The sequence below is a fragment of the Sceloporus occidentalis genome, unplaced genomic scaffold (assembly GCF_023333645.1).
Source record: "Sceloporus occidentalis isolate IW3139 unplaced genomic scaffold, rSceOcc1.0.p SCAF_128, whole genome shotgun sequence".
Classification (NCBI taxonomy): domain Eukaryota; kingdom Metazoa; phylum Chordata; class Lepidosauria; order Squamata; family Phrynosomatidae; genus Sceloporus; species Sceloporus occidentalis.
The window spans coordinates 2,465,866-2,478,825 of NW_028317108.1; the positions used below are offsets into that span (position 1 = coordinate 2,465,866).

The following is a 12,960-nucleotide window of genomic DNA, read 5'->3' on the forward strand; positions in this document are numbered from 1 at the left end:
TGGCACTCTTCTTCCTTGCCTTCTGCTCGAGGAAAGGGGAGACACCCCCCCCTTCCTCCTCTCAGCCAAAGCTACAGCAACCGCCGCAGAGAAGAGGGAGACCTTCCTTCACCTCTCAGCCACTCCAGCAGCAGCCAGTACGGAGATAAGGGAGACCCTCCTCCACTTCACGACCGCCAAAGCAGCAGCCTCCACGGAGAAGGGGGAGACCTTGCTCCACCTCTCATCTAGTGGTTATTATTATTACTACTACTACTACTGGACTTATAATAGGAGATTATGCCACACACAAGATGGCCGCAGATCCTGACACATTAAGTGATGTTTGACTAATTTTGGTGCCAAACTGAATTCAATGCCCCTTCCTTCCTGTTCCTATTTAAACCTTCCAGTTTCCTATATGATCCTTGGCATCTGATGGTCGCCTATGCTAATAGTGCTTCCTTTGTGTGCATTATCTTTGGCAGTCCTTTTGTGTTTGACCTCGGCTTGTTTCCTCATTTACATTGATAGGCCAGTATGCTGACCTTGGCTTGTTATCCATTGATCCTGTCTCCTGGTATCCTGACCTCAGCTTGTTTGACCACGTAACTGCTACCCTTGGGTTCTAACTGACTCCAGTGTCTCCAACCTCGCTGTGCGTGACAATAAAGTATTCATTTTATTGTTGATTATTGATAACATTGCTACAGAATCTGCCGTCGCTCTAAAGATAAAATGAATATAAGATAATATGAATTTAAAGGAAATATGGGAAAATTAATTACCAACCTTCTTAGAGCCAAAAGCAAAGTAATCAACACAATCTTCGTTCTATATAAAACCTATAAAAGACCTATATTAAAAGTTAAAATTTTCTATAAAATCCCCATGTTCCTAGTTAACCCCTTAACGACAACGCTCGTACATGTAAGGGCTTGCAGTGCAATGTTATAACGACAAAGCCCGTACACGTACCGGCTGCTGTTAAACAGCGTTTTCGTTGCGATTGGCGACTTTGCAGCATCCATGGAAGCCTCACAAGTGAGGCTGACCATGGATCCGGGGAGGAAAGGCCTCCCCACAAGAAAAATGGCCGCCGCCGCATCAATCATGAAAGATCGCGGCAGGCTAAAAGAGCTTAGGAAGCGTTCGGAATCGCTTTCTAAGCATAACCGGTGTTGCCAACATGCCTCGATATCGAGGCATGTAACAACACAACCCCCTACCCTGATAGCCTTGTGATTGCTCCAAAGAGCAACTACAAGCGCCATCATGTAAATGACATTGCCGCCACTCACAAGACGGCATCAACAACAGAAAAATTAATGAGTTCACAGAGGGTCTTTCCAGACTCAAAGTGGGGCAAAAAAAGGATTCTCCCATTTACAAAGATGAAGGAGGCCTATAATTTTCACCATAGGTACACTTCAACTATGAGAGACAGAATGAGACAGCAAAGTCCATAAATCACATTGTCTGATTTTTAAAGAATTAATTTGCAAATTATGGTGGAAAATAAGTATTTGGTCAATAACAAAAGTTCATATCAATACTTTGTTATATACCCTTTGTTGGCAATGACAGAGGTCAAACGTTTTCTGTAAGTCTTCACAAGGTTTTCACACACTGTTGCTGGCATTTTGGACCATTCCTCCATGCAGATCTCCTCTAGATCAGTGATGTTTTGGGGTTGTCGCTGGGCAACACGGACTTTCAACTCCCTCCAAAGGTTTTCTACGAGGTTGAGATCTGGAGACTGGCTAGCCCACTCCAGGACCTTGAAAAGCTTCTTTTGAAGCCACTCCTTCATTGCCCGGGCGGTATGTTTGGGATCATTGTCATGCTGAAAGACCCAGCCACCTTTCATCTTCAATGCCCTTGCTGAAAAAAATCTCACGATACATGGCCCCATTCATTCTTTCCTTTACACAGATCAGTCATCCTGGTCCCTTTGCAGAAAAACAGCCCCAAAGCATGATATTTCCACCCCCATGCTTCACCGTAGGTATGGTGTTCTTTGGATGCAACTCAGCATTCTTTCTCCTCCAAACACGACAAGTTCAGTTTCTACCAAAAAGTTCTACCTTGGTTTCATCTGACCATGCTCTCTAGCAAACTTCAGACGGGCCCGGACATGCACTGGCTTAAGCAGGGGGACACGTCTGGCACTGCATGATTTGAGTCCCTGGCGGTGTAGTGTGTTACTGATGGTAGCCTTTGTTACTTTGGTCCCAGCTCTCTGCAGGTCATTCACTAGGTCCCCCCCCGTGTGGTTCTGGGATTTTTGCTCACCATTCTTGTGATCATTTTGACACCATGGGGTGAGATCTTGCGTGGAGCCACAGATCGAGGGAGATTATCAGTGGTCTTGTATGTCTTCCATTTTCAAATTGCTCCCACAGTTGATTTCTTCACACCAAGCTGCTTGCCTATTGCAGATTCAGTCTTCCCAGCCTGGTGCAGGTCTACAATTTTGTTTCTGGTGTCCTTCGACAGCTTTTTGGTCTTGGCCATAGTGGGGTTTGGAGTGTGACTGTTTGAGGTTGTGGACAGGTGTCTTTTATACTGATAAGTTCAAACAGGTGCCATTAATACAGGTAACGAGTGGAGGACAGAGGAGACTCTTAAAGAGGATGTTACAGGTCTGTGAGAGCCAGATATCTTGCTTGTTTGTAGGTGACCAAATACTTATTTTACCGAGGAATTTACCAATGAATTCATTAGAAATCCTACAATGTGATGTCCTGTATTCTTTCCCCCCATTCCGTCTCTCATAGTTGACGTGTACCTCTGGGGAAAATTACAGGCCTCTCTCATCTTTTTAAGTGGGAGAACTTGCACAATTGGTGGCTGACTAAATACTTTTTTGCCCCACAGATATATATATATTTTATGAGCAAGTCCCACAATTTACGCTATATTGTCACAAAATTTCCCGCATGGAAAGAGCTAAAATATTGGCATTATAAATGCCCATAGGGAGCCTAGTTTTAAAAAATTTATGATTTGATGGGGTAAATTGAATTGGCCGGCTTCAAATATGTTCCAATTATGGGACGTGGACACAGACTGACCAGATGTCTAAATGGCAAAAAAAAAAAAAAAAATTCATACCTGAAGTACGTGTGTGGGGAAAAAAAAAAAAAAAAAAAAAAAAAATGTACTACCATAAAGTTTGACAAAGGCTGATGGTAGAACTAGAGCATGGAAAGCGTTAAAATACCAGCATTTGAAATACCTTGGGGTGTCTAGTTATACAAGGTTGAGATCAAAAATATATGTTTGATGGGGTAAATTTAATTGGCCGGCTTCAAAGATACCCGAAATAGCACATAGGGCAGAATGACCAGCTTTGGGGGGGAAAAATGATTTTGAAATAGCAAAACGCTACTGATACTTATTGCCCCATAATGTGCAGAAAAAACATAAGAACATTGGGTATTTTTTTAAACTCAGGACAAATAGTAGAATCTATTTAGCAGGTTTTTCCATGAGTTTTTGCAGATGAGTAAAAGTTTTTAGTTTAAAAAGTGAAGTAATTTTAACAAAAAAATCACCATATTTTATCTTTTTTTTAGTACATTAGATATGATAAAAATAATGGTATCTAAAGAAAGCCCTGTTAGTCCTGAAAAAAACAATATATAAACATGTGTGGGAGCACAAAGTGAGAAAGAAGAAAATCACAGCTTAACAGCAATGCTGAAAAATGTTAAAAGAGCCATTATCCCACAATATACTACGAGTAAGAAAAAGTATTGTCATTAAGGGGTTAAGTTCACTTAACTGGCTGCTTATCAAGCAAACATTGCCACAGCCACCACTGCAGCTCAAACTCAGACAAAGGGTTGCATCATTAACCCCTTAGCTGCTAAGCCATTTCCCACCCTGGTGCTAAGCTGGTTTTCGGCCTTTTGGTGCATCTCACGTTCAAACGTGTTTAGAAGTAAAATTTCATGGGAATAAACTATACAAACCATATTGTTTTTTTCAGCACACCCAGCAGATTCCAAATATACCATTTTTATATGTGTATGTCTCATCAGGTTTGCAAAATATAGCCAAAAATGGGGAAAAAAAGTGTAATTTTTCACTTCCGACTCAATAAAAACTAGTTCGTAATTTTATTTTTCTAAACTCCAATATCAAAAGCTGTGGTGCTAAATATTTGTAGTAGGTAACCGGTCTAAAATAAACAAAAATTGAGAACAGTAGACTGTGTTTTTCTAATATTTTATTGCTAAAAGTTAAATGAGGTCTTATTTGTATTTGTATCACAAATCCGACGTGCACAACAAATAAATGAATATCACACCCTCATTTGATGCGCCAAGGGGTGTAGTTTCTGAAAATGTATACTTTATGTGCCATAATTTCACTTTCCAGCTGTCTAGAGCTGTCTAATTGCAGGCATCACCCCTAAATGTTTTAAGACAATTTTTGACAAGATTCTCCAATCTGCCATATCTGAAGTTAAAGTGGTCTAGACATCTGGGAAGTTAAATTAGGGTACATAAAGTACACATTTCAAGAAACTACACCCCTTGGAGCTTCAAATGAGGGGTTACACGTATTTCTAGGACAAAAGTTGAGTGCACAAATAATGATGGAATATGTCGCTTTGGCTAGAAAATATGTTTTTTCTAACCATAGCGACATGTTCATTTGTGTCTTGCGCACTCCAGGTTTGTACTAGAAACACATGCAGCCCCTCACTTGATGTGCCAAGGGGTGTAGTTTTTGCAAATATGTACTTTTTGTGCCATAATTTAACTTCTTACGTGAGCAGTAATGCCACGTCAAGGCTTCAACCCTAATTACTGACCATTCACACGCCTTTCATATCTCCATTCACTCGCAGAAGCACACACCATACTTTCCATACATTCACTCACAGAAGCACACACCATTCTTTCCCCTTACAATCCCAAAGAAATGATGGTAAAGGGGAAAAAAAAAAAAAAACTTCTACAGCAAAAATAAGTTTTGCAGTAAAAATGCAAGGAGCTCCAGGGATGATATGGTTACTCAAGTACCACACAGGCTAAATGGCTGATTTATATAATATTTGCAGTTCATCAGGATTTCAAAAATCAAAGGGATCATGGGGTTAAAATTTAGTATCGGCCATTTTTAAAAAGGGAATGTGACTTTTCATAGCTATATGATCACTGTGGTAACATTGGCTACCACAGTGATTATTTAGCTAGAATACTTACTTTTTTTTTTTAACGTTAAATTAGTTTATGTTTAGATAATTAAATTTGGGGGTCTCTAGGCAATTTTGATCTTTATTTATCTGCCTTTAGAGACGCCCCAAATCATTTTTTTTTTACATTTTTATTTTTTTTACTTAATATTTTTTATTCTTTTTTCACAACCATTATACCATTGAGGCATACCGGGACGTCCATAGGGGTCCAGCCCTTTGTGCAGCGTGAGGGACACATCCCTGCCGCTGCATGGGAGATCAGGCTGTCGTTTGACAGCCTGGACTCCCCACTAATGGCAGAAGCAGGCATTGCCGGGTTTCTCCTGTCCGATCTCCTGTAACAGCTTCTGGCATGAAAGCCGGTAAACTGTTACATTGCAAACTGCCCGATCGCGCAGTTTCAAACGCGCAATCGGGCATTCCCTTCCGGGTTGCGTCACTCCTGATGTAGCCCGGAAGGTCATCCCCGCACAGAGACGCTGCGATCTCTATGCAGGTCTGTGAGGACCTGGATAGAGATCACAGTGTGATCAGTGCAGGGGGATCGCGGGGAGTGGAGTGAGAAACCATCTCTCTCACTCCCCCTCCCGGCCTGAAACAGAAAAGCTGGGGGGGAAAAATGTTAACTCATTTAAAAAATACTAAAAAAAAAATTGTGAGCTCTGATGTCATTGTGACATCACTGGCATGTTCAGGAGGTCCCTAGGAGGACCTCTAACCATTTGTGTAAAAAAAAAAATATATATATATATATAACATACAAAAAAAAAAAATGTAAAAACTTACTTCCCATTGCCCTAGCATAACATCTAGCCAGTATAACCCTCCTGCCCCCGTTCACAACCCCCAAACCCGTTAAGCCATAGGCATAAAAATTATACATAATTGTACACCTTATAGTATGCTCCCTGGTGCTGGGAAAGTCTGGAAAAGTCTATATAAATTAGATATTTCTGAAATCAGGACACCTGAATTGATAAACTTGGAGGGGATTTTCCATCACTTTACCTAATTTTGTGAGGATTCAGAGGGAAAATGTAAAAAAAAAACAAAAAAAAAAAACTCTTCTAATCTTCGCTAGTTTTTACTAAGTTTCTCATTCTAATTTTTTAGCTAATCATCCAACTATTGTATCAAAAGAAAGCTCTCTCTCTCTCCTTAAAAAAACAATATATAGTTTACATGGGTACACTCTTCACAGGAAGAGAGAATAATCCCTAAACCGACATACCCCAAAAAATGGCAAAATTGCTCTGGGCTTTGAGGTACCAAAAACCCCTGGGATTGAAGGGGTTAATGATCTCCGTCTATCCGCTCCTCTGATTTCTAGCTCTCATGCACGCTTACAAGATTTCTCAAGGGCTGCCCCAATTCTCTGGAATGCCCTCCCCCAGCCTATCAGTCTTATGCCCCTGCCTTCTTTCCTTCAAAAAAATCCCTCAAGACCCACTTATTTAAGGAACCTTACAACATTGCACATTAACACCCTCCAAGATTCCTCCTGCTCCATCCCCACCAATGGCACATTTACCTATTGTGTAATACATCCTAAAACCTTCTAAAGCGTGTTTGAGCAGGGCCCCCCTTCACCTGTTTCTGTTATATACGACTTACGTCCTGTCTACCCATTGTACAGTACTACAGAATTTGATGGAGCTACATGAAACAAGTACTTGCGCAGAGTACTAAATCAATATCCCAGGAAAATATAAGTGGGGTAAACCTTGAAGCACATTAGATGGAAAGGGGAGGGAAAATATAGATAATGTAAGGAAAGAGCTGTCACAGGCCCAGGTTAACAGGCTAATATTTTCGTGTGAAGTTTAACCAGGTCATGGAGCACTTTTGTGCCCAGTCCCTGATACCGTGACCAGATTTTATAAGGTGTTTTCTTTTTTAACTGGCCCAGAGACTGAATGCAGCTGCGGCTCCAGCCCTTCAAAGGAACAATCCTGTAACCTGGGTGGCAGCCTCACTACAGGGGGGATAACAGGCAGGGGAAACCCATTGTATCCCCTCCCCGATACATAGCCTGTGTACCGATGGGATTTATGATGGGAAGTTAGCTGATGGGATTGGTGCACATTGAGAACAAGAATGTTAATAGAATTAGGGATCTATATAAGTTCTGTGTGGCTTTAGTAAAAGTTGTTTTACTACAAACGGTGGTTCGACTGTTCCTTGGAAAGCAGGAGCTAGCCGTATGAGGGTACCGACTGGCTATGCCTCAGCCATCCAACAGGGGTACCCAGCCTTGGGTGCAGTGACCCTGTTGCAAGAGCTCTACTGCAACCCAAACAAAAAGTGTAACACAGAATGTGTGTGCATACCAAGTGAAGACTGCAACTTGATAGCCATCTTTATTGGGCCCAGTTGAAGTCTTCTGCATTTAATAGATTACAGAAATTCAGTTGAAGGGCCATTTGTCCACTCTAAAAACAGACACGTGGTAGATAAATCCTAGAACGGCACGATTTGCAGCCACATCTCCCTCTCTTCCAGTCCTGAGGAGGGCCCGTGTTACACACCGATAAATACAGTAGGTTAAGCACTATAGGTTTGGGGTTTTTTTTTTTAATATAAAAAAGATTTTATATCTAACAAAGTAAAGTAACACTCTTGCTAACGAGTTTGTCAGCACTTGCCATTAAAGACAGCCAAAATAAAGTGCTATCATATTTGCTTGAATAAGACAAATGCTCTGAAAAATACCCCTCCGTCTTGTATCCGAGGTAGTCTTACAATTGTCCCTAAAATAGGAGGTCTGACTAACACCAAGATCCAGATCCCCACAGCACTGCATGGGACCTGGATCCTCACCTCCCGCCAGCACTTCCTCTGAGGAAATCTACAACCAAGCCTCAGTGTGACATGACCTTCCGGTACTCCATTATGACGTCCCAGCGGAAGTGGAGCTTGTCTGCGTGCATCACTCCTCTCTGGCAGCCACTGAATGTCTGGATAGACACTCTTGGAAATATATATATATGTAGCAGCAGTTGTAGAGTGGCCACAGTGCCCAACGGGGGTGGGTGTTTGGCGTCGCTGAATCACTTGCCATCGAGGCATTTCAGTAACATTGAAGCTTAGGAGGCAGTCATTGATCGCCTGCTAAACAGGGACTCTACTGCCATACACTTTTTGCAGGCACCAAGTAAACCCACTACATACAGCACATTGGGTAGGCATTTGATTGAAAACTGATCACACCTAGCTTTCAGATGTCAATTTACATAGGAAGGAACAAAGTCTTCCCTTTGCCCTGGAGAAAATAAGTTATATATTCTGTGCTATGGGGCAGTTTGTCATTCTTTACATTTATAAAAATATTCCACTGCAAGTGAAGTTAAAACCATGCCATCTACAGACTAGAAAGATATGGGATCATTTAAGGTTACACCTAAAGATTGTGAAGAACTTAAGCATATAAAATAAAGTTACTATGGGATAGCAGATAGGTGTGTATACCTGCTGACCTTTATTAGTTACCAGACCAGAGTGTACATTTACATATGCTGTATTTACAAAAAACAATGAAAAGGACATGCAAAACACTTTCAATTTAACATTTCTTTATACAAGTTTTTTCCCCCCAGTCGCATGCCTATCTGGGGTAATGAAGGGAAGCTAGAAATTGGCAGAGGACCCAGTGATAAGTGCATATTTGGTGAAAGCAGACCTAAGCATCAGACAGGTGTGTTACAGGTGCCAATCGAAGTCTGTCCCTCCTGGTTCCAGTCCAACCAGGGGCTCCTGTAGTACTAAAATGAGAAAAAATGGTTTGCTACAAATTTAAGCACAAGGGATTGCAAAAGGACATGTCCTACACTTAAGATCACTTTCCAGTGGACCTATTCCACCCAAACAAGTGTATACTAGGCAAACAAACCCCCCACAGCAAGAAATACCCGGAGTAAAATAGTTCCAAAGGTTCTGTTCAGACCCTGTTGGGATCTAGGATGACCCCTCCATCTAGGTTTTTAAACCCCCTGCCCACTGAAGTTCTAAAATAGTCCAAATATCTAAACCCTTAGGGAACAGAGCACTTTGTTTTACCATGTCAAAGTAGTGTTCCATACCCCAACTTTGATGCTTTGTTTTCACTTTATATAGGAGAGACGGCAGCTAGATATCTGACATTTCACATGGTAATCTAGTACAAGCAGGCAAACTCCTAACTGTTAAAATGGATTATATAAACAGGCTTACCGATTAAAGCACCATGCACTAGATCTGGTGCTCCAGCCACCTGCCAGGCATGCCTGTACTTATGTCAGGCAATGACATAACCAGTATGGCCTTATGTACAACTTGCATAGCAAACCATGTAAGGGTCCATTTTTAGCCCAGATTGAAATCAAGCAACATAAATTACATATGTTAGCTACAGACATTAGTATGGGATGTTTGGTCCTCCCATTCTACACCTTATTTTTCTTCCCCAGCTCCTAGTTGGGTTTAGTGCCCTGGGCAGATTGTATGTTTGATGTTTTCTCTGCCAACAGTCTCTTATGTGAGTTAAAACATCTCCATATAATGCACATGGGCATTACCCATCGTTTTGCACTTTGTGTACTCTATTGTATGTTAAGATGCTAGACAAGGATAGCTTGCATGGCTGCGCCTACTTATTTGCATATTTTTTCTTTGCTCTGTGAAATCCATTGCAGTGCCCCCCCACACGCATCACTTTGTCCTGAAGAAGATGATCTGATTACTAAACATGGAGCAGACCTATTCTGCCAAAAGCTTTCCAAGACCTTGCACTATTTTGTACTATTAGTATGGCAATACATTGCCAAGACTTCATAGCAAAAATGACAATACTAAGCTAGTTTTAATTAAAGCATTTAACCAACCATATATGAACTCAAATGGCAATGTTCTCCAAAGTGCTCTCTGTCTGGCATTAACTAGTGTAAGGGAATGCAGCATTTTATTTCCCAGTATGACAGTAGCCCAACATGCTCCAATGCAAGCAGCAAGCCTAAACTGACAGCTGAACAATTTTGCATTTGTTTATGCATAACAAGCATGTTCATTTAAGTTTGGGGCGGGTTTCAACACTCACTGTGAATATCATAGGTTTGTGGATCCACTAGCAGTTCTGTGTCTGAATCACAAAGGCTGGCTCTCCTGCAAAGAATGCAACTAGGCGGAGTAAAACCAGGACCCCGTGGAAACAGGTCCTCCTCATTTCTTAGATAACCACGCAATGCTCCACTGTGGTGAATTGGTCGTTCCCGTTGCCATACCCAGTGAGAGGGGTCTTTAGACATCACCTGCAAATGGACAGCCAGGCCAGTTTCAGTGCACAATTCCTCCCAATATTGTAGTGTGCAAGCTGCCATAGGGGACCTCACCTCATCACAACACCTTCTGCTTACAACTGCTCTGTAGTTCATTTTTGCCCAAAAGCTGTCCCTAAGATGCAAGAACTGGGGGAAAAGGTCCCGCCAAGATGCTCCCAGTGCCCAAGGAAATATCTCATATTTGTAGTCTTCTTCATCTTCTTCCATATCATTTGCCAGGTATCTATAAATTGTTAAAAAAAAAAAAAAAAAGCTAGTTTAAGTTCCGCCCCCACCCCCCCACCTGCTTAATAAGCCAAACTGCAGCTACCAGAGCAACCAATGGAACATCCCTGGTTGAGGAAGGTTCTAGGTTATAAACTCAAAGCCAAGCAAACAGTTTCATTTAATGTTTCTATACAGTTCTGACAAATACTTACAGGGCAACAAAGAAGTTCATTGTTGTGAATTCACTGGTATGAAAGCCAGCCCTTTTAAAATACGCAAGTACCATGGCAATAAGGTACTGTTGAAATAAGAGGGAAGAGATGTTATTTTGCAACATAACAACCCTCTAATGCCTGACAAAGGCCAGGCCCCAGAAAGATAACCCCTAGAGACTTTGGACAGCTAGTCTAAACTGTACCTTTGTTAGTTACTGTGGAGGCAACTGCCACTCTATGGCATAGAAAAGTGCATAAACATACATGCGTTCTATATTTTATTATAAGAAATCAGCAAACACTTACATTCATCAGGCAAGCCTTAAGACTTTTGCTCACAGAAATCCTGCAGTGCATGGAATTATGGTCATGTTTATGCAAGTCAGTTTAACACTACCTCTTGCATAAAAATTCACTTTATACAGAGATCCCTTAGAGCTCAAGTCTGTGCTAGACAGCTTTTTAATTCTTTAGGCTTTCCCGGTTGATGCAAGTTAGTGTTTGGCAATGCATTATTTCTTAACTTTGGTTTAAAGGAGCACTAACCTTGTCTGAAATGCGTAGACAGCAGTCCATTGAAAGAAACTCCTGAATCATATCGTTTTCTATAGAGGGGGGGGGGGGGAAACAAAACAAAACAAAAAAAAAAAAACATGTATTAACAGTGCGGTGATCTGAAGCTTCTGCAATAATGCTGTAAAAATGGAGGGGCATTTGTATAGGAGCCATTGTCATCCAAGACTCTCCCCTAGGCCAATCTAAATCATGAGCACGGTTAACATTAAATAAATGTATTGGCTATATAGATATACACACACGCATTACATATTGTTTATGCTGTGCAGAAAGCAAGTAATCTGAGAATTTTTCATTGTCATTTTCTGGTAGCATAGTTCCCCCAACCACTTTTTTTTTGTGTAGCATTGAAGTCTTATTTCATTGTGGGTAAAGGAAAGGCTCTAGAGGTTTTACAATTTCCTGCCCTTCCTGGCCAGATGGAGCCATGTTCTCATTTGCCAACAGGTATGACATGGAAACAGCTCACATTAGGGCTTTTATCAGGAAAAGGCTCACAACAGCCCTAGAACTAAACTATTTCAACTAGCGTAACATTATGACACCACCAATTCTGTAATACAGTTGCATCTTAATCCAATTGAGTACAACCGATACTGTCGGCTCAACAACCTCATTAACAAATGCGGTGCTTTATAATGCATAAATATGGCCATTATGCCACTACATGTGTGACAAATATGAGAACTAGGCTTATAGAATACAGTATTTGGGTCCAGATGTGATCACACAATACAAACATGTATTGTACTAGCTTACCAAGGAGTCTGTAAAATGCCTGGCGTTCCTGGGGCTGCAGGTTCAGGTGGGGTGTACGTGCCACTTTTGTTCTGGCTGCAGAGACCTCTCTCTCAGGGATTCGCATAATGCGCGCTCCAACAGCCCAGGTATGCTGGTGTCCCTTGGCAATGCTTTGCTTCAGCCCACTTCCAGAAGTTGAAATGGCCCGGGGAGCACTCTGCACATGCCTCATGATGCAAGAAAGGACACAAGCTCAAAGGCTAATCTGGAATAAGCGATTATACAGAGTTAATATAAAATAAATGCATTTGGTACAAGTATATTGTTACATATACTTATAATTAGAATTTTGCACAATACAAAAAGAGTGATGAGTTTGTGGACCAGAACTCCCATCACTCTGAGATAATGGAGAAAAAGCATGGGCACGTGGAAAAAAGTTTGTTTCTTTAGCACGATTATAGAATGTAACCCTTTATATGTGCCTAGGTCATTCGACAAAGGCTCAGCACTTCAAGTCGTTAAGTGTCTTAACGTCCACACACAAACCAGTCCAGTGTGTGGACATTAAGACACCTCACAACTTTAAGTGCTGAGCCTTCGTCTATGTATTTGTTATGAAGGGTCCTGGTAGAGCCCAGCTCATGCATCTCCTGATTTTTTTGGTGCTGCTGACCACCTCTATTATTGCAGGTCGTTATACGTGTGCAAGTTG

General features: G+C 41.4%; 1 protein-coding gene across 1 annotated transcript; it reads right to left on the minus strand.

Annotated features, from left to right (window-relative positions):
- Window positions 1–8,893: 8,893 nt before the first annotated feature.
- Window positions 8,894–12,477, minus strand: LOC149281747 (speedy protein 1-B-like). Its single transcript, XM_089499046.1, has 6 exons — window positions 12,264–12,477; window positions 11,475–11,533; window positions 10,926–11,011; window positions 10,558–10,729; window positions 10,266–10,476; window positions 8,894–8,955 (listed from the first exon to the last, which is right to left on the minus strand). Exons 1-6 carry the CDS (start codon window positions 12,475–12,477, stop codon window positions 8,894–8,896), a joined length of 804 nt encoding a protein of 267 aa, XP_089355172.1.
- Between the last annotated feature and the right edge of the window lie 483 nt (window positions 12,478–12,960).

Excerpts from the sequence above, each read along its gene's own strand:
- LOC149281747 (XM_089499046.1), bottom strand. The coding sequence starts at position 12,477 with ATGAGGCATGTGCAGAGTGCTCCCCGGGCCATTTCAACTTCTGGAAGT. Across the intron at positions 11,012-11,474 it reads GTCTACGCATTTCAGACAAG|TACCTTATTGCCATGGTACT; the intron begins GTTAGTGCTCCT and ends TTATTTCAACAG. Across the intron at positions 8,956-10,265 it reads ACAAACCTATGATATTCACA|TACTACAGGAGCCCCTGGTT; the intron begins GTGAGTGTTGAA and ends TTCTCATTTTAG.